The 27,885-nt window shown below is 41.5% G+C and overlaps 1 protein-coding gene across 1 annotated transcript; it reads left to right on the plus strand.

Moving 5' to 3' along the window:
- On the plus strand, positions 1 to 27,885 carry chrna5 (cholinergic receptor, nicotinic, alpha 5). Its single transcript, XM_052152228.1, is given in 11 exon segments — positions 1 to 37; positions 195 to 348; positions 625 to 821; positions 16,281 to 16,432; positions 16,754 to 16,798; positions 17,691 to 17,793; positions 17,887 to 17,906; positions 24,679 to 24,810; positions 25,449 to 25,469; positions 25,471 to 25,833; positions 27,252 to 27,885. Coding segments are annotated over 11 exon segments (1,383 nt in total). The 3' UTR covers positions 27,411 to 27,885.

Genomic DNA, 27,885 nt, shown 5'->3' on the forward strand with positions numbered 1-27,885 from the left:
ATGGTGGATGATCCAACATCTCAAAAAGAGCAAGACCGTATACGTCAATTTACCTTGTATCACACACCTGAAGCAACAATCTCCACTTTGGTTTCAGCTGATGTAATCCAAGCAATCTGTGACAAGCATTAATTTTGTCAAGCCACTGATGGCAGTTGTATTCCTCTCATTGAATCTTTATGAAATGTGTCCAGAAGCAATTCCTGATGACTATGAGAAAATGGAGGGATCTGCAGTTGTTCCCTGTATGTCAGAACAGGAGCTGAAAGAAAAGCAGAGAAATGAGCCAGTAATGCGAGATGTGATTCTTCAGTTGGAATCAGGAGACATAGTCCTACCTGCATTAAGGTGTGAACTTCCGGAACTTCTGTTCCTGTTAAGAGAAAGGAAGAAACTTTAACTGAGAGATGGTATACTCTATTGGAAATTAACTGTTGGAGATTACATGACTTACCAACTTGTCCTTCAACCTGAGCTAAGAACTATGGCCATGGAGAGTCTGCATGACAACAAGGGTCATATGGGAATAGAGTGGACCCTTGATCTCATCAGGGCCTGATTCTATTGGCCCCAGATGGCCACTGACATTGAAAACAATGTCAAGACCTGCTGTTGTGTGTGTAGAAAGGCCTTACCAGAAAGAGCAGCACCTCTAGTGAACAGTCAAGTCACCAGGCCACTGGAGTTAGTGAGCATGGACTTTTTGTCACTGGAACTCAACCGTAGCAATACCAAAGACATCCTGGTGATTAGAGACTTTTTCACCAAGTATGCGGTCGCAGTTCCCACCCCAAACCAAAAAGCCAGAACGGTCACCAAGAGTATGTGGGAAAACTTCATAGTTCATATTATGGTGTCCCTGAAAAGCTCCATAGTGACCAAGGACCTGACATTTAATCCAAAACAATCAAAGAACTCTGTGAAATAGCTGGTATCAAAAAGGTCAGAACTACACCTTACCATCCTAGAGGGAATCCGGTTGAGCGTTTCAATCGCACGTTGTTAGGAATGATGGGTACTTTGAAAGCTCAGAAGAAAGTACATTGGAAAGACTTCGTCAAACCACTCATACATGCTTATAATTGCACAAAGCACAAGACTACAGGATTCACACAGTACAAGCTCATGTTCGGACGACAACCAAGGTTGCCAGCAGACCTGGTTTTCAATGTTCTAGTGAACCATAACAATCCAAAGTTCCATTCCCAATATGTGCAGTCATTAAAATCTCATCTTCAGGAGAGCTATAAGCTATCCCGAAAGAATGTGGCTAAGACTGCAGAAAGAAACAAAGCCTGTTTCGACCAAAGAGTGACCGAGTTGTCTCTTGAAGCAGGTGACCGCGTACTGGTCAAAATGTGTGGGTACATGGAAAACACAAAATGGCTGACAGGTGGGACCCTGTAGTAAACATTGTTGTGAGCCATGCAGGTGAACAATCTGTTTACACTGTCAAACCTGAGAGTCAAGAAGGTCCCCTACAAACATCGCATAGAGACTTATTGTTACCCTGTGGGATCTTGCCTTCGCTCACAAAAGATGAAAATGTTGTGACAAAACCTCAGGAGAAACGAGTAACCAGACAAAGCCGAAATGTGGAAAATGAGGAATGCCCAGAGAACTAACAAAGTTCCAATGAGGATGACTATGTACCTCAAATCTTTGAGGATGTGCCAGCTATTACCTCAGAAAGGTTCATCCGAGAATACAATATCATAAGGAAGACTAGGGAGATTCCTCTTAACTCTATTCCTGCAAACCAAACCTCACCTGACTTATCAGCTGTCTCAAACAATACTACTGTGGATGTGAAAGTATGAAATGCACTAAGTAGGAAAGTCCAACCTGAAACGGATTACTTACAAAATACAGAATACTACTACTGAATACATGGCTGATACACAGTACTTATCTGAATCTCCATCTGGTAATGTGGAACATGTAAAGGAAACTTTGAAAGAAAGAAATCAATTACCTCAAGTAGAGCAGCAAACACTGGATGCACCTGATGGAAACAAGAAGGAAAAAGACATTGAAACACATGCAGTACAAATTGAGGAAACCATACCTGATATTCCACTGTGGAGAAGCAGACTGGTGTCAGTTGCGCCTGATGAATCTGAGGAAGAAACAGATCAAGTTGAGAGTGGAAATGAAAGTCATCTAAGATGGTCTAAAAGAGTGAAACAGAAGTAAAAAAAAGGCTGACTTACCCAGAGTTGGGAAACCCAATGAAATTAATTATCAAATCTTTGCTTCAGGGTTTGAAAACAGTTTTTGTTGAATCACTTGCAAAACAACCTATATCAATCATACATTCCAAACCCTAAACCTCAAGCTACAGTCATGCAAAGGGACTAGACTTAAGGGGAGAGGGTGTAACACAGGTCAGAATTTGACTGACTAGAACAATAATATAATTTGCAATAATTCTATTTTCAACAAAAATACAAAAAATATGCAATAAAACATCTAATCGAAGTAATTGTGTAATTTAAAAAATAAAATAGTTAAAAAATAATCCAACACGGAAAGTGTGATATGTATATGCTGAGATAGTGAAAACTGTGTGAGACGTCATAAAGAGAAGACTGGGAAGCAGAGTGAGAAACACGTTTTGCTGATTGCGGAAGACGAATCTAAGAGTGGTGATTGTTGATTTTGATGCCGATGGTTGCTGATTGTGAACCTCCAGTAAAATCCGATGTGGATGGTAAATGTATATGAATCCCCTGGATTTGGTCAGGTTTTTTTTTGTGATCGGATCGAACCCTTCAAAAACAGAGATGGCGAGCCACCCAGTGAATGATTATTGATTAGAGAGATGAGTAGAAGAGATTCAACAGTTCATCACCAGAATAGTGCCTTTCTACTGTGTTACATGTTGAAACCATTACATTCCATTGGTAATTCTCATCTGTAGGACTGAACTGATTATTTGCACTACTGATTATTGCACTACTACTTACGTCCAGTGACTATTATATCTACTTTGGATGCTACAAAAGGAGAAGTTGACTTGTTCTTTTACTGACATGAACCTGGTTATTGTGAATCTGTATTTTCTGTTTATGAGTTAATAATTCCATATCAGAGATAAATAAATAGTAAGGAACAAATACAATCCAAAAGATTAACAAAAGCTCTAAACTAAGCTATTAAACAACGAGTTAATATATTTAAATATCTATAAAATAAATATTGAAAAAATTATTTAATAATTTTGTGTTTTTTTATTTCTTTATTTTATTCCTTCATTGTAATTTCATTTCACATACATTCATACGAAATATAATATAAATTGGTTGAAGACATTTTCCTAGTCTGTTTGTGTGTCATATCAGTCTTGCTCTCTGTAGTGTTCTGAAGTTCAGAGGATAAACCAAGGTAAAAAGAGAACTGTTACAATAGTTGTTACATATATCCTTCTCCATTTTTCCCTTAAAGCTGCATTCAGATTAAGTGACCCTTCTTAACCTCAATGTGTGCAAGTGTAACATGAACACTTGTGTAACAAGAGAGATTCATATGAGTGTTTGGGCAAGAGCGGGCAGACTTTACAGATAATGGAGGATCCTCCATGCAAGGAGGGGGGCAGGGCTTCTTTTCTGGAAAAGGTGAAGGAGGAGCAAGAGAGAGTGAATGTGTGTAAGCAGCCACACACATGCTGGTTGGCATGCACACGCGATAACCACATGGAAAAGAACATTTCTGAAGATTCTGCTCTCTTCCAATTCATAATTAGGTAAGTAAAAAAGATTGACAGGGAAAGAGAGAGAGACTATATATTTGCAGACTGATGAATGTATGTTTAATCTCAACAGACAGGTAGATAGGGAAATTATGTCTGTGTATATATAAAGGTGCATTCACATGTGCATCATAATACATGGTAGTATTACTATAGATTTGCACATATTATGGGATGCATGTGAGTGAATGTATATTTATGGCCATTACATGTAAGATGCATTGTTTTCACTGCAAACATGTTTTGCATTTAATTGTCAATGTGCTTGCAAGTGTTCAATAATAGATCTTACTATTTTTGTACATAATAAGGTGCAGGCTTGCATTTGGCTGCTTGCAAGTCTTCTGTGTGGCTTTGCAACTCCTGATGGTCATGCTAACAGCTCACAGCCCAGTCACCTCTCTCCTGCTGCTAGCTTGCTGTTCTGTCCTCTGCTCCTCTATAGGTGAGTCTGTCTGACATTGGCTCATTGCCTCATCCAACCTTTGAGATTGAATCTCTCGGAACCTGTCAAGAACATGTCCGGGTCAATGAGAGAAAGAAAATATTATATTTTGCTGAAAGAAAATGAAGCCTGTTTTGGACTATTCATTTCTTTGCCTTCTTACACTGTCAGATTTTGGGGAGTTAATACATGACAGAGGGCTATTTCACACTGTTATAAGTGAAAAAGAGGATATGACATCATTAAGGAACGTCCCCTTAGGAGCTTATTAAAGCTGTTCAGGTTGTAGTCCAAAAATCCAGAAGAAAATTAGCATTTTCGATCAATGGTTTCCCTCTGGATTGTCCTCTGGTTTTTATAATAATATAATAATTGTACATAAACATGCATATATATATTTTCTTATTGTTGTGTATTTATATATATACTTATAATTTCTATTCACTTTTTATTTTTATTCTATTTTTGTATTATTATCTCTGTCTTGTTGCTGTATTGTTTGTGCACTGGAAGCCTCTGTCACCAAGACAAATTCCTTGTACAGTATGTGTATGCATATTTGGCAATTAAGCTAATTCTGATTCTTATTCTAATTTATTACACACATTCACACCCCAAATGTGAGTTATGAATCTGCAATGATTTCAAAATAAAAGTATGTTGCTAATAAGTTGCTAGATAAAAAAATAACTACTGTTTTCCATTTCGTCAGGCATATACAGTGGCAAAAAAATATAAGTGAACCCTTCAGATTAAGCTGGTTTCTTCATTAATTGTTCATAAATGTGATCTCATCTTTATCAAAATCACAAGTATAGAAAAAACACAATGTTCTTAAGCTAACAACACACAAAACATAATCTTTAAAGTCTTCATCAAACACATCCCATTAAACAGTCACAGTGCTTTGGAAAAAGTAAGTGAACCCTTAGATTTAATAACTGATAGATCCTCCTTTGGCAGCAATAACCTCAACCAAGCAATTCCGGTAGATGTGGACTAACATTATACTTTAGGATATCTTTATAAACTTGGAAATTAATTTTCCCTTGTTGATGGCAAGTGGTCCAAGCCAAAAAGCAGAAAAGCAGCCCCAAATCATTATGCTCCCTCCACCATACTTCACCGTTGGGATGAAGTTTTCATGTTGGTATGTGGTGTCCTTTTTACGCCATATGTAGTGCTGTGGGTTCTTCCCAAACAATTCAACCTTAGCTTCATCAATCCACTAATCATTTTCCCAGTAGCATTGTGGAGTGTCAAGGTGGTCTTTGGAAAACTTGCATGCAGCAATGTTTTGTTTGAAATAAGCTGCTTTCTTCGTGGCATCCTGCCATGAACACCATGACTGTTTATTGTTTTCCATATATTAGACTCATGAACAGAGATGTTAACCAGTTGCATTGATTCCTTCAAGTCTTTAGCAGTCAATCTAGGGTTCTTTTTACGTCTTTTGTGCCTTTTGTGTCATCTTGGCTGGATTGCCACTTCTAGGGAGAGTAGCCACAGTACTCTATAGACTCTATTTATAATAATTCCTTACATTTATATAACACTTTTCTAGGCACTCAAATTGCTTTGAATTGCACGGGGGAATCTCCTCAACTACCACCAGTCTGCAGGTGTCACGAACCCCGCTCCTCTGCCCCATCTCCGCGTCCACGAGCACGCACACATGCACTCCGCGAGCGTGCTCGCTTCCCGCTTCCTCGCTCCGCCCCCTTGAGCTCGTACGCTCTGTTTCCTCCCTCGGGCTTCCACGCCCGGTTTTGCTATTACGAGCTCACGCTCGTAAACTATCTCCTCCCTCTAGCGCACTCGCCTCAAATCAGCCTGAACATTATGACCACTTGCACTCACGCGCTTCTCGTCCCCACACATTAGATACACCTGCACTCGTCCCTATCACCTGTCATTGTTTACACCTGTTCTCGCCCCTATAAATACACTATCCTTCCGTTTGTTTCCCGTTGGTTATTGTATTTAGTTCCCCGTATCGTTGCCCCTGCTAGTCTCGTCTAGTTCTGCCCCTGCTAGTCTCGTCTAGTTTTGCCCCTGCTAGTCTCGTCTAGTTTTGACCTCCCCACTATTCTTCGTCTTAGCTTGCCAACTCCCCATTCCTCTCGTCCCCCTGTCTTCGTTCCCGCTAGTCTCGTCTTGTTCCTCGCCCTAGTTGTTAACTGTTTTCCCCGCTATCGTTCACCTCCCTCATTAGATCTGTCCCACTTGTTATTGTTATCTTGATACCCCGGCTTTTGACCTCACGCTCCCCTTTGACGACTCTTCACTGGATTTGCCCGTTTGTACTTTTGCCTGCTTTTATTGTTGTCAGTAAAAGCAGTTTTTTGACTTACATTGTGACTGTCTCATCTTGTGTGTGTGTATCCGGGTTACAGAATAACCAACCTCACCGTTGACAGTCACAATGCCCCGCGCTAAGGATTCGCGCAGCTCACTCGAGCGGAGAAGCACGTCACATTCAGCGCGAGGAGCTAAAGTGTGGAGAGAGGACCACGCGCTCACGGCCCGGGGGCAGCAGGTATGCACAATGTCTGATTTATGTCACCCTGTTTCACCTGTGTCTGCCCCCGAGCCCGTTTATGCATCCAGTGCGTTTCTGAGCGCCGTGCACTCTTTGGGCGCTAACCTAGGGTTATTTATGCGAGGCAGCGGTTGTGTCACTCTTAACCCCGCCCTCGACATCATGGACTCAGCGGCCCAACTCATGGTTTTGCGTCAGGGGAGCCAAACCTTGGAGGCCCCCGTCTTGAAGCCTTACACGGCCCCCGTTTTTAAGCCTTACACGGCCCTAGTCCCGAAGCCTGACACGGCCCCAATCCCGAGGCCTGTCACGGCCCCAGCCTCGAAGCCTGGCCCTGCCAGCGAGTCAACGCCCATGCCTGCCACGGCCAGAGAGCCAGCGCCCATGCCCGCCACGGCTAACGAGCCAGCGCCTGTAGCCTCGACCGTCCCCATGGCCACATCCCCTGTTGGCCGAAGACGTCAGAGAAGGAAGAGGGCCCTTTCTCCCCAGTCTCGTCTTGTGCTCAAGACTGCAGAGGTTCCCCCAGAGTCTTCCACGGCTCTGCCGGGTTCTGCTCCGCCCCCAGAGTCTTCCACGGCTCTGCCGGGCTCTGCTCCGCCCCCAGAGTCTTCCACGGCTCTGCCGGGCTCTGCTCCACCCCCAGAGTCTTCCACGACTCTGCCGGCCTCTGCTCACCCCTCAGAGCCCTCCCGGGCTCCGCCTCTCGAGTCTTTCAGGGCTCCACCCCTCGAGTCTTTCATGGCTCCACCCCTCAAGCCTCTCACGGCTCCGCCTCTCGAGTCTTTCAGGGCTCCACCCCTCAAGTCTTTCATGGCTCCACCCCTCAAGCCTCTCACGGCTTCGCCTCTCGAGTCTTTCATGGCTCCACCCCTCAAGCCTCTCACGGCTTCGCCTCTCGAGTCTCTCAGGGCTCCTCCGCCTCTCAGGGCTCCGCCCCTCGAGTCTTTCATGGCTCCTCCCCTCAAGCCTCTCACGGCTTCGCCTCTCGAGTCTCTCAGGGCTCCTCCCCCTCTCAAGCCTCTCAGGGCTCCCCCTCTCGAGTCTTTCAGGGCTCCTCCTCTCAAGCCTCTCAGGGCTCCGTCTCTCGAGTCTTTCATGGCTCCCCCCCTCAAGCCTCTCGAGCCTTCCAGGGCTCGGCCACTAGAGGCTCCTATGGCTCTGCCTCCCGAGCCTCCTACGGCTCCCCCTCCAGAGCCTCCTACGGCTCCACCTCCCGAGCCTCTCATGGCTCTGCTCCCAAAGACTCCAGAGCTTCCTAGGGCTCCGCCTCTCGAGCCTTCCATGGCTCCACCTCCCGAGCCTCCCATGGCTCTGCTCCCTAAGACTCCAGAGCCTTCTGGAGATTCGCCTCCCGAGCCTCCTGCGGCTCTGCCTCCCAAGCCTCCCACGGCGCCACCTCTCACGGCGTCACCTCCCTCGGCTCTGCCTCCAGAGCCTTCCAGGGCTTCACCTCTGGAGCCTCCTACGGCGCCACCTCCCCCGGCTCTGCCTCCAGAGCCTACCGGGGCTTCACTCCTGGAGCCTTCTACGGCGCCACCTCCCACGGCGTCACCTCCCTCGGCTTTGCCTCCAGAGCCTACCAGGGCTTCACCTCTGGAGCCTCCTACGGCGCCACCTCCCCCGGCTCTGCCTCCAGAGCCTACCAGGGCTTCACTCCTGGAGCCTTCTACGGCGCCACCTCCCACGGCGTCACCTCCCCCGGCTCTGCCTCCAGAGCCTACCAGGGCTTCACTCCTGGAGCCTTCTACGGCGCCACCTCCCACGGTGTCACCTCCCTCGGCTCTGCCTCCAGAGCCTACCAGGGCTTCACTCATGGAGCCTTCTACGGCACCACCTCCCACGGCGTCACCTCCCTCGGCTCTGCCTCCAGAGCCTACCAGGGCTTCACCTCTGGAGCCTCCTACGGCACCACTTCCATGGGCTCCACTTCCTGAGCCTTCCAGGCCTTCGCCCCTAAAGCCCCCCTTGGCTCCACCTCCAGAGCCTTCCAGGCCTTCGCCCCTAAAGCCTCCTTCGGCTCCACCTCCAGAGCCTTCCAGGCCTTCGCCCCTAAAGCCTCCTTCGGCTCCACCTCCAGAGCCTTCCAGGCCTTCGCCCCTAAAGCCTCCTTCGGCTCCACTTCCAGAGCCTTCCAGGCCTTCGCCCCTAAAGCCTCTGTCAGCTCCACCTCCGGAGCCTTCCAGGACCCCACCTCCAGAGCCACCTACGGTGCCACCTCTGATGGCTCCGCCTTTCACGGCTCAGCCCGGACTTCCTGACCCTCTACCTGTCCTGTGGCCTCTTCCCTGGCCTCTGGACCCTATTCCTGTCCGGTGGTCACCTTCCAGACCCCCGGACCCAGTCCCTGTCCTCCAGTCGCCTTCCAGACCTCCTGACCCAGTCTCTGCCCTATGGCTGCCCCCTAGACCTCCCGACCACCCGCCTGTCCATTATGTTCCCCCTGACCTTGCCTTGAACTGCCCATTGACCCCCATGGACTGTTTCATTTCCCTTTTGCGCTCGTTCTGCACCCCGCGAGCTCACACGCTCGTTCTGCACCCCGCGAGCTTACACGCTCGTTCTGTCCCCTCGAGCTCACACGCTCGTTCTGTCCCCACGAGCTCACGCGCTCGTTCTGTCCCCTCGAGCTCACACGCTCATTCTGTCCCCTCGCGCTCCTCGCAGCCGAGCGCGGCCGTCAGGAGCCGTCCTATTCAGAGGGGGGAGTACTGTCACGAACCCCGCTCCTCTGCCCCATCTCTGCGTCCACGAGCACGCACACATGCACTCCGCGAGCGTGCTCGCTTCCCGCTTCCTCGCTCCGCCCCCTTGAGCTCGTACGCTCTGTTTCCTCCCTCGGGCTTCCACGCCCGGTTTTGCTATTACGAGCTCACGCTCGTAAACTATCTCCTCCCTCTAGCGCACTCGCCTCAAATCAGCCTGAACATTATGACCACTTGCACTCACGCGCTTCTCGTCCCCACACATTAGATACACCTGCACTCGTCCCTATCACCTGTCATTGTTTACACCTGTTCTCGCCCCTATAAATACACTATCCTTCCGTTTGTTTCCCGTTGGTTATTGTATTTAGTTCCCCGTATCTTTGCCCCTGCTAGTCTCATCTAGTTCTGCCCCTGCTAGTCTTGTCTAGTTTTGCCCCTGCTAATCTCGTCTAGTTTTGACCTCCTCACTATTCTTCGTCTTAGCTTGCCAACTCCCCATTGCTCTCGTCCCCCTGTCTTCGTTCCCGCTAGTCTCGTCTTGTTCCTCGCCCTAGTTGTTAACTGTTTTCCCCGCTATCGTTCACCTCCCTCATTAGATCTGTCCCACTTGTTATTGTTATCTTGATACCCCGGCTTTTGACCTCACGCTCCCCTTTGACGACTCTTCACTGGATTTGCCCGTTTGTACTTTTGCCTGCTTTTATTGTTGTCAATAAAAGCAGTTTTTTGACTTACATTGTGACTGTCTCATCTTGTGTGTGTGTATCCGGGTTACAGCAGGATCCACCTGGATGATGCAATGGCAGCCATAGTGCGCCAGTACGCTCACCACACACCATTATTGGTGGAGAGGAGAGAGTAGTTATAGAGCCAATTAATGGATAGAGAATATTTATTGAGAAGGGCCAATTTGACCAGGACACCAGGGTTACACCCCTACTCTTCACGAGAATTGTCCTGGGATTTTTAATGATAACGGTTTAATGTCTCATCTGAAAGACGGTGCCTTTTTACAGTATAGTGTAGACTTACAATTGATTTTAGTGATGGTCACGAGTTGTGTACTTGTTCTGCACCAACTAGTCAACTATTCAAAACACTATCATACATTTATATTCTTTTGTGCATTTGCCTGCCATTGGCACATTAAGCTCCAACCAGAGCTTAATGTAAGCTCTGGTTGAGTGCAAATGTCTTTTATACTGGGGCATAAGGACCCACACAGACCACAGGGAAAGCACCCCTTCCTGGCCTCTATAACATATCTTCCAGAAGCAACCATAGTTTTCCCCTGGAGGTCTCCCATCCAGGTACTGGCTCAACCCTGCTTAGCTATAGTGGGAAATCAGGCAAGAGCTGCAGGGTGATATGGCTGCTAGCATAAACAATTTGTCTAACTGTGGACAGATGAAAATCTAAGCTCTTTGAAATAACTTTGTAACCCCTTCCAGCTTGATGCTTTGCATTCTTGATCATAGGCCTTCTGAGATCTCTTTTTTTTATTTGTGAGGCATGGTCAACGTCAGCAGATGCTTCTTGTGAATAGCAAAAATCAACATTTTGGATTTGGATTTTCAAGTCACTGTATCCCACACCTCCAATCTCCATTAATTTATTGGATACCAGGTTTTCCAGCTCCTGACTCTGATTAGCTTTTGTTGATGTCATCATTCTAGGGGTTCACATCATTTTTCACACCTACACTGTGGATGCTTGAATGGTGTGTTTAATAGATTACTAGTTAAAAGATTGTGTTTGTTCATTATTTTAACTTGTATGAAGATCAATCCAGAATTTAAGACAAATGCATATTGTAAATAAATGCAGCTAATTCCAAAGCGTTCACATATTTTTTTCTTGCCACTGTACACTTGCATGCTTGTGGTTGTTGTAGTTCTTGTTTAGCAACTTGGTAGCAACATATACATATATATATATATATATATATATATATATATATATATATATATATTATATATTATTAAACAGTGGCTTCAAAATTCATGTTTGGTGTATGGCTGTGTATAATTTATGTTGTAGGACAAAACGTCCAAGTATTTAATGTTTACCAAAGACAGTTTATTTAAAAAAACACCATTATAAAAACCTAAATGAAACTCCCAGGGTAACCCATGGTGCATTAGCCTTCTAGGTTCCTTGACAAATTGACATCATGGCTGATAGAGGAACTATAGCATGTTTCTACAGCTTAAATGAAATGCTTTGACAGATGAAACATTAAACCAATAAATACACAATTGCAATGATATATGGTTTGTCAATGTGTTCAGGATATTTTTAAAAGAATAAAGGATGGTTTATATGATAAATGCTAACCGATGTAGCCATTAGCGTCCTTTAGAAAGCTACAAATAATATATTTTCTGTCTCATTCTACCAACAGAATCCACATACGATCAGAAAAAGATGTTGTGTTCACTCTGTGGGGTTTGGAAGGAAGTTTGTTGTAGCAGAAACAGTTTACCTTGTGTAAACTGCCATATGAACATTTAGCCATATGCTAGGCTAAAATGCTATTTCTAGCCCTTATATACTGTTACCATTATATTTCATAATGAATTATATCAAGAAAATACGCGTTTTTTCTTGATCATTTTTTCTCTAGTAATACCTTTTATATTATTATCTGACATTTAGTAATTGTTATGAATATAATATAACAATCCAAAAAATAAAATAGAAATCTGAATGGTCCTAACATAGCCTTTATAATATAATATAATGTGGACCTGGACATGTTTTCCAGGGATTCAACCAATTATCCAATTTCTATCCCTCTCCCTCTCTTTCTTTACCCAATTATTCTTTCCAACATCTCTCTCTCTCTCTCTCTCTCTCTCTCTCTCATATAGAGGGGTAAATAAGATTACATTTCAAAATGAATCATCTTTCTCATACAGAAATAAAGGAAAGATATTTATGTTATATAATAAAATGATGGGAAGTTAATGCCAGACTTTATATAGTCCATACATTTGTTTTTCCCTGGTCTAGTAAGTGCGTACATGTTACTTCAACAAGAGGCCATTGTTGTTTCTAAAGAATAGAGCTTCTTGTCAAAGGTAAATCTGAGACAGGTCACCCACCATAGTGGCTGGTAGACCAAAAACTGTGAATCTAGTCTGTGACAGCCCTTAGACTGCCACTATAGCCCTTTCAGTCTTTGTAAAAAGTGAACAAGAGTCAGGCATTGGGTTAGCTCTTTGGAGGGCAGGGCTTCTGAGAGAAGACATATGGTTTAAGTTAGCAAAATGGTGAAAGTTATCGAAATGTCTGAAATCAGCTACAGCACCTTTAATGTAATAACAATAGAATAACATTACAAATAACATTGTAATAAATAGCTTCTTATGTACTGTAATAACGCATTTATAATTTGGACACTTCTATATTTGCTTGCACTGTTCTCCCAAGAAGACAACACATACTGTACAGACTGAAACATGCAGACTACACATTGTAATACACTACAAGCTCAACCAAAATCAATAAAAGGTTCAACAAAAATCTTCTAGCGCAATATGCCAGATTACTCTATTAAAAGACTAAAGATGTTGAAAATGTAATAGTGTGGTTTGAAGCTCAGCTACCTTTAAACTGAGCTTTGATCAGAATCAATTTATGTTGGGGTGATGCAGAGCCATTTAAAAGTCATGGTCCAACACTGATTATTCATTTATGAGTGAGTACAGGTTTGGTGTGACAATGTGACCTCAGGAGTAATATATTTTCTTATCAGCCTCATATTGAATGAGGTGGATGAGAACCACAGATATTGATTCATGGACAAACCAGATGAAACTGGATTATCGTCTCAAGCTGGGTGTGGACCGGCCAGCCGAAGGGCATCATATTTATAGCAAAGAAAACTGAGATTTCAACGATGGAGATAAAATGGCAAAATCCGGTCAATGTATAAATATAGAGGTAAATAACAAGCACAAACTGGATCAATCAATATATGCTATTTAGGTTTTAACACACTTTTAATAGGTAAAATTAGATAATCTAAAATCTGGATTAAATCTTTCCTTTGAGTCTCAGACCTCATTTCCACCTGGTATTAAGATGCATTTCAGGTGATCTGATCACATGTGGTCAGCCCTGAATACAAGACTAACTGGGATCTAAAACATTTTGCAATCAGATCACAAATGCATGTGACCAAATCGCATTTGAGGTGTAAATAGTGAAGCACCACACTTCACCTGTCAATCCACCTCTGTGCTAAAACAAGAGTTTAAACTTTGCCCTTTACGAGCGGCTTTAAAAGGAATTATTCCACGGGTCTGTTGAATGCTTGATTCTGATCGGTTGACAGACATTCTGAGGTGTGAAATTGTGTTTCAGCAAATGCATGGCTATGAAGTAGTTCAAGGTCTTGAACGCATAACGGTTCCATATCACTTCACCAAATTATTTTTGCTATTTCCAAGAGCTGTAAAGGCTACCACAGCAAATTAACAAAATAAAACAAAGACAGTGGTTATGTACATCAGTAAAGAATGACAAACCATGTCTATATAATATAGCACCCTCTCTCTTTCGCTCTTGTCTCACACACACATGCTGTGTCTGAAATTGCCACAATCCACTATATAGTGCACTATTTCGGGTGTCTCCATTTTGATTTGATTGAATTGATTGAACCATTCATTCCTTACAATTGTTCACTCATTCTTACCCACAATGCACTCTGATTTTGAGTGCAAGTCAGATATACTGTATATTCAAAGACAGTTGAATAATCCACCTCGGGGAGGACTGACGAGCCAGGAGAGAGAGGGCGTGCGGGAGAGAGAGAGAGAGAGAGAGAGAGAGAGAGAGAGAGAGAGAGACAGCAGTTTACAGCTTCCTGCATTGTTTTATCTCATGCTGACTATTGTTTGACTTTTTTTTTAAATATTACTTGATCCATCCATCCATCCATCCATTCATCGTCAACCGCTTATCCTGTGTACAGGGTCGCGGGGGGCTGGAGCCTATCCCAGCTAACATTGGGCGAAAGGCGGGGGACACCCTGGACAGGTCGCCAGTCCATCGCAGTACTTGATTAAAATATTTATTATTTAATAAATTATTGCTGACGAGAACCGCACACGGGTAATCCCATACGCGATCTCGCTCACACACATACATGCACACACAAACACACTAGCTTGTTACTTCAATGCTGAAAAGCAGAAAATCCTCCGTTGCTAGTTCTAAAGTGATGTTTCCAAACTAGTAGGCAATACAGTAGAATAACAGATATTACTGCTTGACATGTTACGTTTGTGCTTCGATTAAATTTCAGCCACATCTGGGAGTTTTTTTTTTTTTAAATGTGTGCTTTCTTTGTCTTTTCTGACTTTGTTGTGCTTTATTATCATGCAGTATCACACTGACATAGTAATTTATGTATGTCGTCATGAAACAGAGACCCTCCCCTTCAAATTTTAACACAAGTGGTGACAGGAGATGCATTTAATTGACCAGGTATGAACAGTGATTTGTCTCACCTGACCACATGTGATTGGATCACCCGAGATGCATCACAATACCAGGGGGAAATGGGGTCTCAGTACAAAAAGATTGATTCTGTCTTATATAAGCTTCTAAAGTTGAATAGGACAGAAATACCAGAACCTTTTACAAATTCTAGATGAGTGATTCTATACTTTAAAGAGCCCATGCAATTGTTTGATTAGTGCATTTATCTTTCCTGTGTTGACCTATTTTCAATTGAAATAGGAAGTTGGGATGGGACTTATTGAACAGCCTCTTTATTTTCGCTCTCTTTATTATATAATTGTTTTTTAAATAGCCAATAGCCTTTGGTTTATATCACACCAATGGACCATAATGTGGTGCTTGCTTTAGAGCGTGCACACTTTTTAATCTGTCTTGGTTCCGGAAGTATATTTCCCATTTTTCATAGGAATTTCATAAAGTACTTTATAAAAGAGTTCTAAGCCATGAGCCAAACCAACCAGCTTTATAAAAATTATAAACTTTTTGTGCACTTAACATCTTAAAAACAGAATGGAATTGAAAAAAATATATTGATTTAAAGTTGTTGATTATAAGTTTAGAATCAATATACTTTTATTTTATCTAGTTTTAGAGAGCATTTTATTGGAAAAAAAATAAGATATGCCCGTAAGTGATGAGTCATCAATGTTTTTCATCCATTTTCTATTTTACCTCAGCATGTTCCAGTGTCATATGTAAATCATGAACATATGAAACTGGAAGCAGATTATAAATAATACAAATTCTACTCTTTATTAAAACATAGCCTTGCTAAAGACTGCAGTAGGGCTGCAAAGACACAGGGGTTTAAAAGGCAATATTTTGTCGCATGGTGTAGGCTACTATGAAAACATAATGCAACTTTCAAAACCCGAAACTTCATCCGCTGTCCAAAAATACTGTTTAATGAAACTAAGCTACAAAAATGGTTCATTCTTTACTTCTTCTAAACATTCTTAACCACAACTTACAGGTGTCAGATTGAACATTTAATATTTAAGGCAGACACGGTGAGGTAATAAGGAGGAAGTATAATACAACCATTTTCAAACGTTCCAAAAATCTGTTGCTTTGAATTTGTCAATGTGGCAGGTGCCTGACTGTTAGAAAACCAGTGATTATGGGTGAGATGTTCACTGTTAGAGCAATATGCTCACTGAAGAAGTGTCAACTGAAGTATCACACCTACAAACCAGTCATTGTGTCTGGGAATGTTGCCATCTAATTAATACTGTTTAGTGCCCCAACCCCCCTGTTGAATCTGAGACCGATTAACATGAAGATTTTCTTTTGTTTAAGGGCCTCCTGTGCTGTCTTCCTATGCCAAGGCTGAGGACAAGCTTTTTAAATATCTCTTCAGCAACTACCAGAAATGGGTGAGACCAGTGGAGGATCTGAACAGAACAGTGCTGGTGAAATTTGGACTGGCTATTTCTCAGCTGGTGGATGTGGTGAGCACAAGCACAAGCGTTTCATTCTCACCACCCTGGAATAATATTACATTCCAATACATTTTAAAAAATATAGAGTGCATTTAGGAAAATACACATTTTATGTTGTAAACGTAGTTAAAAACGCCACATTTATAGTTAACCCACACGTTCTGTTTGTAGTCCAAGAGACCCCAATGCTGTTTTAATAGCTCAAAATACATACTTAACAGTAAAGTACATCAGGTTGCTACTTTATGGGTTTCCCTAATCTGAGAACCGACAATAAACAAAATTTCATCTTGATACCGTGTTGATAACATCTGGTGTTTCGTCTGTTAGGATGAGAAGAATCAGCTGATGACCACCAATGTGTGGATGAAACAGGTAAAGCAGGTACAAATTTACAATACTATGGTCCTAATAAAGTGCTAGACGTGGTCTTCTGCTGTTGTAGCCCATTCGTCTCAAGGTTAGACGTGTTGTGCATTCTGAGATGCTATTCTACTCACTACAATTGTACAGAGTGGTTATCTAACCATAGCCTTTCTGTCAGCTCGAACCAGTCTAGGCTGCTTTTCCCAAAAGCATCGCAAGCTTTATTGGAGACCATTGCCGCAAATGGTTTCTACAATCTACTTAAGCTTATGATGCTTTTGGGAAATGCTGCCCTGGCCATTCTCTGTTGACCTGTCTCATGAACAAGGTGTTTCAGTATACAGAACTGCCACTCACTGGATGTTCTTTGAGATTGGCACCATTCTGATTAAACTCTAGAGACTGTTGTGCGTGAAAATCTCAGGAGATCAACAGTTACAGAAATACTCAAACCAGCCTGTCTGGCACCAACAATCATGCCACGGTAAAAATAACTGAGATCACATTTTTCCTCATTCTGATGGTTGAAGCTCCTGAACAGTATCTGCATGATTTTATGCATTGCACTGCTGCCACATGATTGGCTGATTAGATAATTTATAAGTAGGTGTACAGATGTTCTTAATAAAGTGCTCAGTGAGTGTATGTGACCAAGTTATAGTGTACAGATAACTAATTATTACTATTCTACCATTCTTCATCTTGTCTGCAGTTTTATAATGGTTTATGGAAGGCATTAATTAATTGGGGTATTAGTGTAATATGGTCCCCTAAAATAGCCTCCATAAACACTATAAATTTATGAATGACCCATCCACCACTACACACTGCTTTCATGACTATGGCGATCCTTTGTATGGGGATTACCTCTGCAGATAAAGGTATTTTTCTCTGCACTCAGGAGTGGAAAGACATGAAGCTCCAGTGGAATCCGGATCATTATTTGGGCATCACCTCCATCAGAGTCCCCTCAGACTCCATCTGGATTCCTGACAATGCCTACCGTATGAGTCAAAGAAAACCCAGCCTGATCTCATGATAAGTATGGACTTTTTTTGTGAAAATGTTTTGAAACGACATTACGTGGTCCATTTCAGGTATCGGGCAGTTCCGAGGTGTAATATCTACTTTGTGGTGGTAAGAGCTAGTTAAATTTGCTCTATCAAGTCTTAAATCAACAAAACTGACCTCCTTACCTTAACCCTTAAACATATACCTAACCCATAGTGTTGCTCACATATTATTGTGGCCCAGTTTGTGCTGAATACAGTGTTAACCCTCTGGGGTCTGAGGGTATTTTGGGCCCTGGAGAACTTTTGACATGCCTTGACATTTGTGCTTTTTTCAGTTGCATAAAAACATATTAATGGCTGAAGTCTGATAACACTGTATTCAGCAAAAACTGGGCTACAATAATATGTGAGCAACATGTATGTACAGGTTTGTATTTTTGATAACGTTTATGCATGGTTTTTGAAAAAACAAAAAGTTTAAGTCACTGAAATAAGGTCATATAACACATACTAAACATTTGTCCACAAGACACATTAGCGTATGAATGGTGCGCTCTGCTGGTGGGTGGGATCACATTACAGATAATGAGATGGACCGGTAAAAACTGTATATCGCTTTGTTTCAAAACAGATTGCATTGCAGGAGAATATTTTTTTTTTAAATTTGAATAATTTCATTTAAAAGTAGACATTTTAAGCTTTCTTTAGACATATGTTCCATGTTTGTGTGATAAGTATTCATGGAGTTTCAGTTCATTTTAGTGATGTGTTTCTGAAATATGCTCGTGAACACAGAGACTGCTGAAAGCTCACCCTTTTTTTCTTTATTTTACAAAAGCACAAGATTATGTTGTTATTGTGAGTGTACACAAATAAAAGTAGACCCTTTATAGTCTCTAATGATGTCTTACACTTATCTGTATACCCCCAAAAAAATTTAGTTATTGAGTATTTTTAGTCGTTTCTGCTGTAATGACGAAAATATCCAGCAGGACGCGCCGACGCATCCGTCGACCAGAGAGGGTTAAAGAAAATGTATAAGATGAAAAACAGGTGAGGTTTTGAAGGTTAATGCTCTATCGAGTTTTAAATAAACAAAACCAAACTCCTTACTTAGCAAATGTGACATGAGAAACTCAATTGCTGAAGCAACCACGTCATTTTGTGGTGCTTCTATGTCACTTTTGGCTCACATACCCTTCAGGTCCCATACCCCGGTCTTTTGTTTTGGAAGTGCAATGCGATATCAGTTAAGCTAAACCACAATTTTATAATATTTGGACATGCTTGTAAATTTAGTTGATTATGTAATTCAAATGTTAGAATGTATTACATCCAATAGTGCATGGTTATAGTCTACAACCGACTATAAACAAAATTTCATCTTGATACTATGTTGATAACATCTGGTGTTTCGTCTGTTAGAATGAGAAGAACCAGCTGATGACCGCCAATGTGTGGCTATAGTAAAAGTGATTAGATGTATAAGATAGCATTGTGCAGGGCGAAAAGTGTTCATGAACTTATAGGGCCCTATTTTAAGAGTGCTACCGCTAAGCGCAGCACTATACCATAAGTCAATGGGCATGGCCACAAAGTTTTGGTATTTTAGTTTAAGCATGCTCTAAGTCTAGGCGCAAGTGTGTTTGGCGAAATTGCACGTGCGAGGCACTAATCGAGTAGTGCAATTTCATTCTGAATTTCTTCTCTGGTTATTGCAGCATCTGCATCCTATTATATAGTCCATTCCCTCAAGCACCAATGATTTAGACAAAGACAGCACATTCATAAGACCCTGGTAGTATAAATGGACTATATGCAATGAATTGGAAGAATAAAATTATGGATTTACATTATTTTGTGCGTTCTTGTTAAATGGGACACGCTCCTTTTATACGCATGGAAAATGTGGAGTAGGATATGTATGTAGGCTCAATTAAATTATAAAGAAAGTAAGTATTATTAATAATTTTTATCTACTGACACACAAGTCATGGCTAGTATTAACAGTGATTGTATCGGCAAGCACTTCACTTCTGCTTTCCGATTATGAAAAGTTTAATTAATTAACTGAAACAAGAAAAACAACCAAAAATACTTCTAAATTCAAAATCACACTTCAAACGAAAAAAAGATATAATCAATGTAACAAAGTAGTCAATAAATTCATACCAAATCTAAACATTTTACTCTCTCCAACTTCTTTTTCCATGGGTTTGTTTAGTAGTTTAACCTAAAAAAAAAAAAGGTTTTACAATAAATAAAAGCATAGATAAACACAGTTGGGTAAGATACAAATGAAGAAACAAAAAAAAAAAACACAAAAACAGCAGTCAGAAAGAAATGACAACACATCCAAAAAGCCATCTATGGCAAGGAGGGGGGCCTGGGCCGGGTGGTGATTCTACACACCCGGTCCCTTATCAGGCTAATCAAGCCACCGGGAGGGATAAAGGCCGACTGCGTAAGATGGTGCGAGAGAGAGAGATTGTTTACAGCATGTCCGTCATGTGTGTGTTTGTGTCGTTTGTTTAAGTTTCTCATAAAATTTTTTTTTTTATTATATTATTTATATTATCAAGCTGGTTCTCGCCTCCTCCTTGCCCATCTAAATCCCTTTACACAATCATATCACTCATGCCACAATCAACGCATACAGTAATCATTACCTCCCCAGCCCATCTTGGATTTCCTAGTAAGAACTAAGATGAAAGTTAATCTCATGAATGTACTGGATAATGTACCCCATCATTTCCTGAATTTGTGTGAACCGCTCCTAATGGAAAGCCTAATCTTTTATAACTTAAGGAAATAAAGAATGTCTGTTAACCAGCGAGAGTGAGCGGGGGACTTTTGAGTTCCAATTAATCAATATTAACCTCCTAGCCAAAAGGGAGACAAAAGCGATAGTATCCCTCTTAAGAATAGAAAGAGAGGGTACAGAGGGACAAAGTCCAAACAACGCAGTGAGAGCATATGGTTCAGTTCTCTCCCAAGTTATGTGTGACACAGTTTTAAAAATCTTTGACCAATATTCATTGAAAGAACGGTAAGAAAAAAACAGGTTTGTAGGGTTTCGTATTCTGGAGAAACACCCTCAAACATTTTTGCTAATCTGACGTTAGTGTAATAAGTGCGGTGTACAATTTTCCACTGGATGAGGACATGCCTGGCACAAATAGATGATTATGTACCCTTTCCAAAATGGGAGTGTACTAAGGCATTTAAAGAAACGGGTTTCTTTAGGCATAATTTATGCAATCTGGGAACTTCTTAATCCAAATAAACTACAGTTTCATAGAATCTAATTTTAAGAAGGTCCGGGGAAGAAAAATATTGATGCATTGAATTCTGCATTGATTCAAGCTGCTACAAAGAGACTGAGAAGTGACCATCGTTCAAAATCCTCCCTAGTTTGGGACATCAAAGAGGTCAAATTGGCTTTGTAAATACCTTCAAATTTATGTGTAACTTTGATTCCGAGATGCAGAGGGATTTTTTGCTGCTGAGCTTATTTAAATTTAATTAAATGTCTGAAGAGTAGCAAGGGCAGCAGGGACTGAAACAGATTATAGATTATAAATGTTTAGGAAAAAATCATCTGCATATAACGAGGCCTTCAGTTCAATGTTATTTCTAAATATACCTGTGATATGAGGGTTAGATTAAAGGCCAACCGGAAGGGGCTCAATGGCTTTTGCAAATAAAAGTGGACTTAAGGGATATCCCTCTCTCGTAGAGCAATATAAATGAAAAAAAAAACTAAGACTGGATATTGTTTGTTCTGACTGAGGCTTGTGGAGAAGAATAAAGTAACTTAACATTTAAAATAAATTTTCCCACCAAAACCAAAATTTTCCAGAGTGTGAAATAAATAATTCCACTCCTTTCTGTCAAAAGCTATCTCAGCATCCATAGAAATCAGATCTTCCTCTGAATTAGTGAGAGAGGGGTTGTAAATTGTACTAAAAAGCTACAGAAGACTGGAAAAAGAATGCCGATTTCGAATTAATCCTGTTTGGTCTGGTGATATAATTGTCTGTAGAATACGTTCGTAAAGCCAGAAGTTTCGATAGTAACTTGAAGTCAACATTCAGCAAACTTATCAGCTGAAATGAGGTGCAATCAAGTGGGTCTTTTTTTTCAAAAGGGAAATAGAAGCCCGATTAAGAGTCTGTGGAAGTTGGCCATTTTCAAATGAATCATTAAACAAATCAATTAACAGAGGGGCAACTTTTTGCCAAAACACTTTATAAAACTCAACCGGATATCCGTCTGGCCTTGGAAATTTCCCACTCTGTAAAGAAGAAACCGCATTGAGTTCTTCAATAGTAATTGGCTGCTCTTATTCCTCCTCATTATCACCATATTCAAAGTGAATATTGAACCTAGATCCATAAGACAACAGTTGACTCCCCAACAAATAATGGAAGATATACACTCACCTAAAGGATTATTAGGAACACCATACTAATACTGTGTTTGACCCCCTTTCGCCTTCAGAACTGCCTTAATTCTACGTGGCATTGATTCAACAAGGTGCTCAAAGCATTCTTTAGAAATGTTGGCCCATATTGATAGGATAGCATCTTGCAGTTGATGGAGATTTGTGGGATGCACATCCAGGGCACGAAGCTCCCGTTCCACCACATCCCAAAGATGCTCTATTGGGTTGAGATCTGGTGACTGTGGGGGCCATTTTAGTACAGTGAACTCATTGTCATGTTCAAGAAACCAATTTGAAATGATTCGAGCTTTGTGACATGGTGCATTATCCTGCTGGAAGTAGCCATCAGAGAATGGGTACATGGTGGCCATAAAGGGATGGACATGGTAAGAAACAATGCTCAGGTAGGCCGTGGCATTTAAACGATGCCCAATTGGCACTAAGGGGCCTAAAGTGTGCCAAGAAAACATCCCCCACACCATTACACCACCACCACCATCCTGCACAGTGGTAACAAGGCATGATGGATCCATGGTCTCATTCTGTTTATGCCAAATTCTGACTCTACCATCTGAATGTCTCAACAGAAATCGAGACTCATCAGACCAGGCAACATTTTTCCAGTCTTCAACTGTCCAATTTTGGTGAACTCTTGCAAATTGTAGCCTCTTTTTCCTATTTGTAGTGGAGATGAGTGGTACCCGGTGGGGTCTTCTGCTGTTGTAGCCCATCCGCCTCAAGGTTGTGCGTGTTGTGGCTTCACAAATGCTTTGCTGCATACCTCGGTTGTAATGAGTGGTTATTTCAAGCAAATTTGCTCTTCTATCAGCTTGAATCAGTCGGCCCATTCTCCTCTGACCTCTAGCATCAACAAGGCATTTTCGCCCACAGGACTGCCGCATACTGGATGTTTTTCCCTTTTCACACCATTCTTTATAAACCCTAGAAATGGTTGTGCGTGAAAATCCCAGCAGATTGTGAAATATTCAGACCGGCCCGTCTGGCACCAACAACCATGTCACGCTCAAAATTGCTTAAATCACCTTTCTTTCCCATTCTGACATTCAGTTTGGAGTTCAGGAGATTGTCTTGACCAGGACCACACCCCTAAATGCATTGAAGAAACTGCCATGTGATTGGTTGATTAGATAATTGCATTAATGAGAAATTGAACAGGTGTTCCTAATAATCCTTTAGGTGAGTGTATATGGGAGTGTTGAGAAGAAATGCTTAAAAAAAAAAAGAATCGTCATCCCAGTTTGGGGCATACATATTTGCCAAAGCAAAATTGGTATTATTAATTTGCCCTGTGACTATAACGAATCTGCCTGTTGGGTCGGATAGTACTTTTGAGTTTTCAAATGGATAGGATTTAAGTAAGAGGATAGCTAACCCTCTGGATTTACCAATAATGAGGAATGGTACACTTGTCCCACCCATCCACCATTCAGTCTAAATTGGTCCCTGGCTCTGAGATGAGTCTACTTTAAATAAACTATATGAGCATCTAAATTCTGCAAATGATGTAGCATTTTGCTGCGTTTTATATGATTACTAAGCCCATTACCATTAAACTGACAAATTTTATATCACCTCTGTTAGACCGTAATGACGATTTAGGCTGAGGCATGAGTTAAGACATGAAACATAATGTTGTTAAGGCATGGAATATAATGTAACAACATAAGCAAGTATTTTAGACAGCTGCTATCACTATTAAAGAACAATGTTCCTTCTTCATTGCTGTGAATGCAGCCCGTCTCTTGGCTACCGCCGAGGCAAAGTCAGGAAATATAGAAAATTTTTTCCCATTGTAGAAAAGTGGCGATGATTGCCATGCAATTTGGTTTCGGACTTGAAAAAGATTCAACGTGATAAGTGGCCAAGAAGGTTTTCCTTCACCAGGATTTTTCGTAGTGAACGGAACCCTCGGGCAAACCCACAAACGAATATTGTTCCATCTGGAACACCTTTCTAAGTCCTCACACTTCTTAGAAAGGGTTTCCACCTGAGCAACCAGTGTGGTTGTTAGCTGCACATTCAAGGCCCGCAAAGTTTCACCCAGTGAACCCATCCGTCTCTCAAGGGGCTCCAAAACCACTGTTATTTCCCTCTTAACAGATTCGGACACGACAGAGTCAAAGTTGCTTATAATATCAGGCCACATTTCCTCCATTTCGCAAATACTGAGCAGCATGGCCTCATTAGCATCTGAACCAGGTGCAGGCTCAGAGAATCCTCGAGGCTTAGTGCAGCCTTTTAACTGTCTCAGATTTTACCGGCCATACCAATTGTTTCAAGCAGTCATTTTAACAACAGTTCAGATATAACCTGTTACGGTTTTGTTTTGTAAAAATAATTTAGCAAACATTTAGGTATACTAACTTGATTACAGATAAGACCAGGTTGAAGAAACAAATGATGGACAGAAAATGATCTATTTCCCAAAATTGTTTCTCATTCTATCAAATGGAGGGGAAAAGATCTCCCTCTGTACGTCTGTCCTCGTCTCTCTTACAGTCTTCCTTCTGGTAATAGAAGAGATAATTCCTTCTTCAAAGGTGAGAATGCATTGAAAGTCAACATGAAATGAAAATGGACCATATTTACTCCCTTAATATGCATTTTATTTAAGGAGCTACTTACTATATTTATACTTCATCTTACCCTTCAAAATTTGTTTTGTTGGTTTAACCTTATGTATTCAGGTTGATACACTGATATTATCTGAAAACAGTTCATTTAGATGTTACCAGATGAAGCACATTTTTTAGATTAAAATTTTGTTAAACATTGTTAGTTGCATTATGAACAATTCATTGGCACATGTTACCCATATATCTTGTCTCAAATGACTTTGTGCTTTTTGGCTGACTACACCAAACCCTATTATTTTTCGTCCCCTCCAACCATCTGAAAAATTGAGGCTACTTTTCACAATCAATTTCTGATGGATACATTCAAGTCCCACCCTACATTTTTATTTCATTGAATATCCTGTTTCAGTTGGAAATACAAAACATTACAAAGTAACATTTAACATTTATTAATACATTGTTGTGAATGATATTTAGTTAGCTGCAGTATAAATCAGTCATTGGCCTTCTACATGGTACATTTTGGCTAAAGGCTTTCAAGTTTGTTTTATATTTTGGAGCACTCTCCTCTTTTTCAGATGTATGTTTTTTTCTGTTCCCAGGTGATTCCTCTCATTGGAGAGTATTTGACTTGACTATTTGGTCTTCACCATGATCTTTGTGATGCTTTAAATTGCCATCACTGTCTTTGCCATCAACATCCACCATCGTTCCTCATCTACGCATCACAGCATGGCACCGTGGGTACGCTGCATCTTTCTGCACCACCTGCCTAAACTTCTCTGCATTCGGAGCCATATGGATTGCTATGCCACCACTGTGGGGAGCCAGAAAACAGACAGGACCGGCAGAGCAGGACTGGGTTATGGAAAGAGTTTGGGCCAGGAAAACACTCCTCTGCTCAATGCAGAAAATACTCTACAGGCAGCCTTGGAATCTATACACTATATCACTCATCATGTTGTGAAGGAAAATGAAGTCAGAGAGGTAAAAAGCCAATTTTTGTCTCACTTTAGACTTGCAGAAATCCATTATTTGTAGAGTGACCATATGACCAATAAAAAGTTCAGCTGCTTATACACAGATGAGCCAAAATATTATGACCAAATGCCTAATATGCTGTTGGTCCTCCACGTGCTACCAAAACAGCGCCGACCCACCAATGCATGGATTCTACAACACCCCTGAAGGTGTCCTGTGCTATCTGGCACGAAGACATTAGCAACAGATCCTTCAAATTCTATAAGTTGTGAGGTAGAGCCGCCATGAATCGGAATTGTTTATGTAGGTGGAATGTGTCAAATTGAACATGAATGGCAGGACCCAGGGTTTCCCACCAGAACATTGAACAGAGGAGCACACTCCCTCCACCGGCTCCAGTTCCAATGCTTGCGTGCCCATTGTAGGTACTTTCAACGGCGTACAGGGGTCATCGTGGGCACCCTGACCGGTCTGCGGCTACTCAGCCCCATACGCAGCAGGGTGCGATTAAACTGTGTTTTGACACATTCCTCCCGTAACCATCATTATCATTTTCTGTGACTTGTGCCACAGTAGACATTCTGTCGGTTCGGACCAGACAGGATAGCCTTTTTTGCCTTCAAGCATCGATGTGCATTGGGCGCCCAACACCCTGTCACAGGTTTGTGGTTTGTCCCTCCTTGGACCTCCATAGGTAGGTACTCACCACTACCGGGAGCACCACACAAGCCTTGCCCTTTCAGAGATACTCTGACCCAGTTGTCTGGCCATTAAAAATGTGGCCCTTGTCCAAGTCGCTCGGGTCTTTACTCCTGCATTTAACACGTTGACTACGAGAACTGATCCATCGCTTACCATATGATCTACCTAGACCTTGACATGTGGCCTTGTTAGGAGATGATCAACTTATTTGCTTCACCTGTGAGTGGTCATAATGTTTTGGCTCACCAGTGTAAATACCTGCACACAAATCCAGTATCCATTTAAAAATGTTCATTTAAAGTGTTTATTTATAGCAAACAAACTAAAGCTAACACCTATTATCATTACAAAATATGTCCAACGTCCAGACTGTAACTTAGGTATGCAATATTTTACTGGAGTGCTGTTGTTCTGAATATTAGAACGGCTGTGATTTAGCTGCAGATAATCACAATTTGGCTGATATTTAGACCACAAGCATGATTGTGAGTGTGACATTGCTTTGATAATATAGTTCCAAAGACAAATAAATGACAGAGTAACTCACGTTTACGTAAGTAGATCTTCTCCACCAATGAAAATAGTTCCAAAGGAAACCAAAGCATCAAGCTTAGTACTGAATATCACCACTCTTGGCCAATCCGATTTGAGAAAAGGAATTATAATATTGTATAATAAGCATTGAGTTTAAATAAAATCTAATAGAATGCTTTTCTCTTTAGGTGGTACAGGATTGGAAGTTTGTGGCACAGGTTCTGGACTGGGTTTTCCTGTGGGCATTCCTCTTGGTATCAGTGCTCGGTTCTGCTCTACTTTTCATTCCGGTCATCTATAAATGGGCCAACATCATCGTTCCCATCTACGCTGGAAGTATCAGCTAAAAAACATGAATGTAGACAATATTATCAATATCAATAAATGGGCCAACATCATCGTTCCCAACTACGCTGGAAGTACCAGCTAAAACACATGAATGTAGACAATATTTAGTATTTCAGGATTTTTAATTGTGAAGAGAATAATTACAAGATATATGGATCACTGATAATCAAGAAGTTTTGAGTTTTAGCTTTTCATTACAATCACATCTATGCAACTTGTGGATTTGTGCATGATCATTTCTAATGTTACATGCTGCGTTATATATTCATATGTTGAAGTCATTACAATAAAATTTACAATAAAATAAATGTGCTTTAATAAGATGTTTTAAGTACACCAACAATTTTTATTTCTGCACATAGTTCAAGCCTATGAAATAAATGTTACTCTAAAGTTCCCCTTCTGTCGCTCTCACCACGTTGTGTCGGAGAAGCGACACTAGGAAACACTAGGGGTCTCTCTTGAGCGCCGATA

This window comes from Xyrauchen texanus, chromosome 21 (genome assembly GCF_025860055.1).
Source record: "Xyrauchen texanus isolate HMW12.3.18 chromosome 21, RBS_HiC_50CHRs, whole genome shotgun sequence".
Taxonomy (NCBI): Eukaryota; Metazoa; Chordata; class Actinopteri; order Cypriniformes; family Catostomidae; genus Xyrauchen; species Xyrauchen texanus.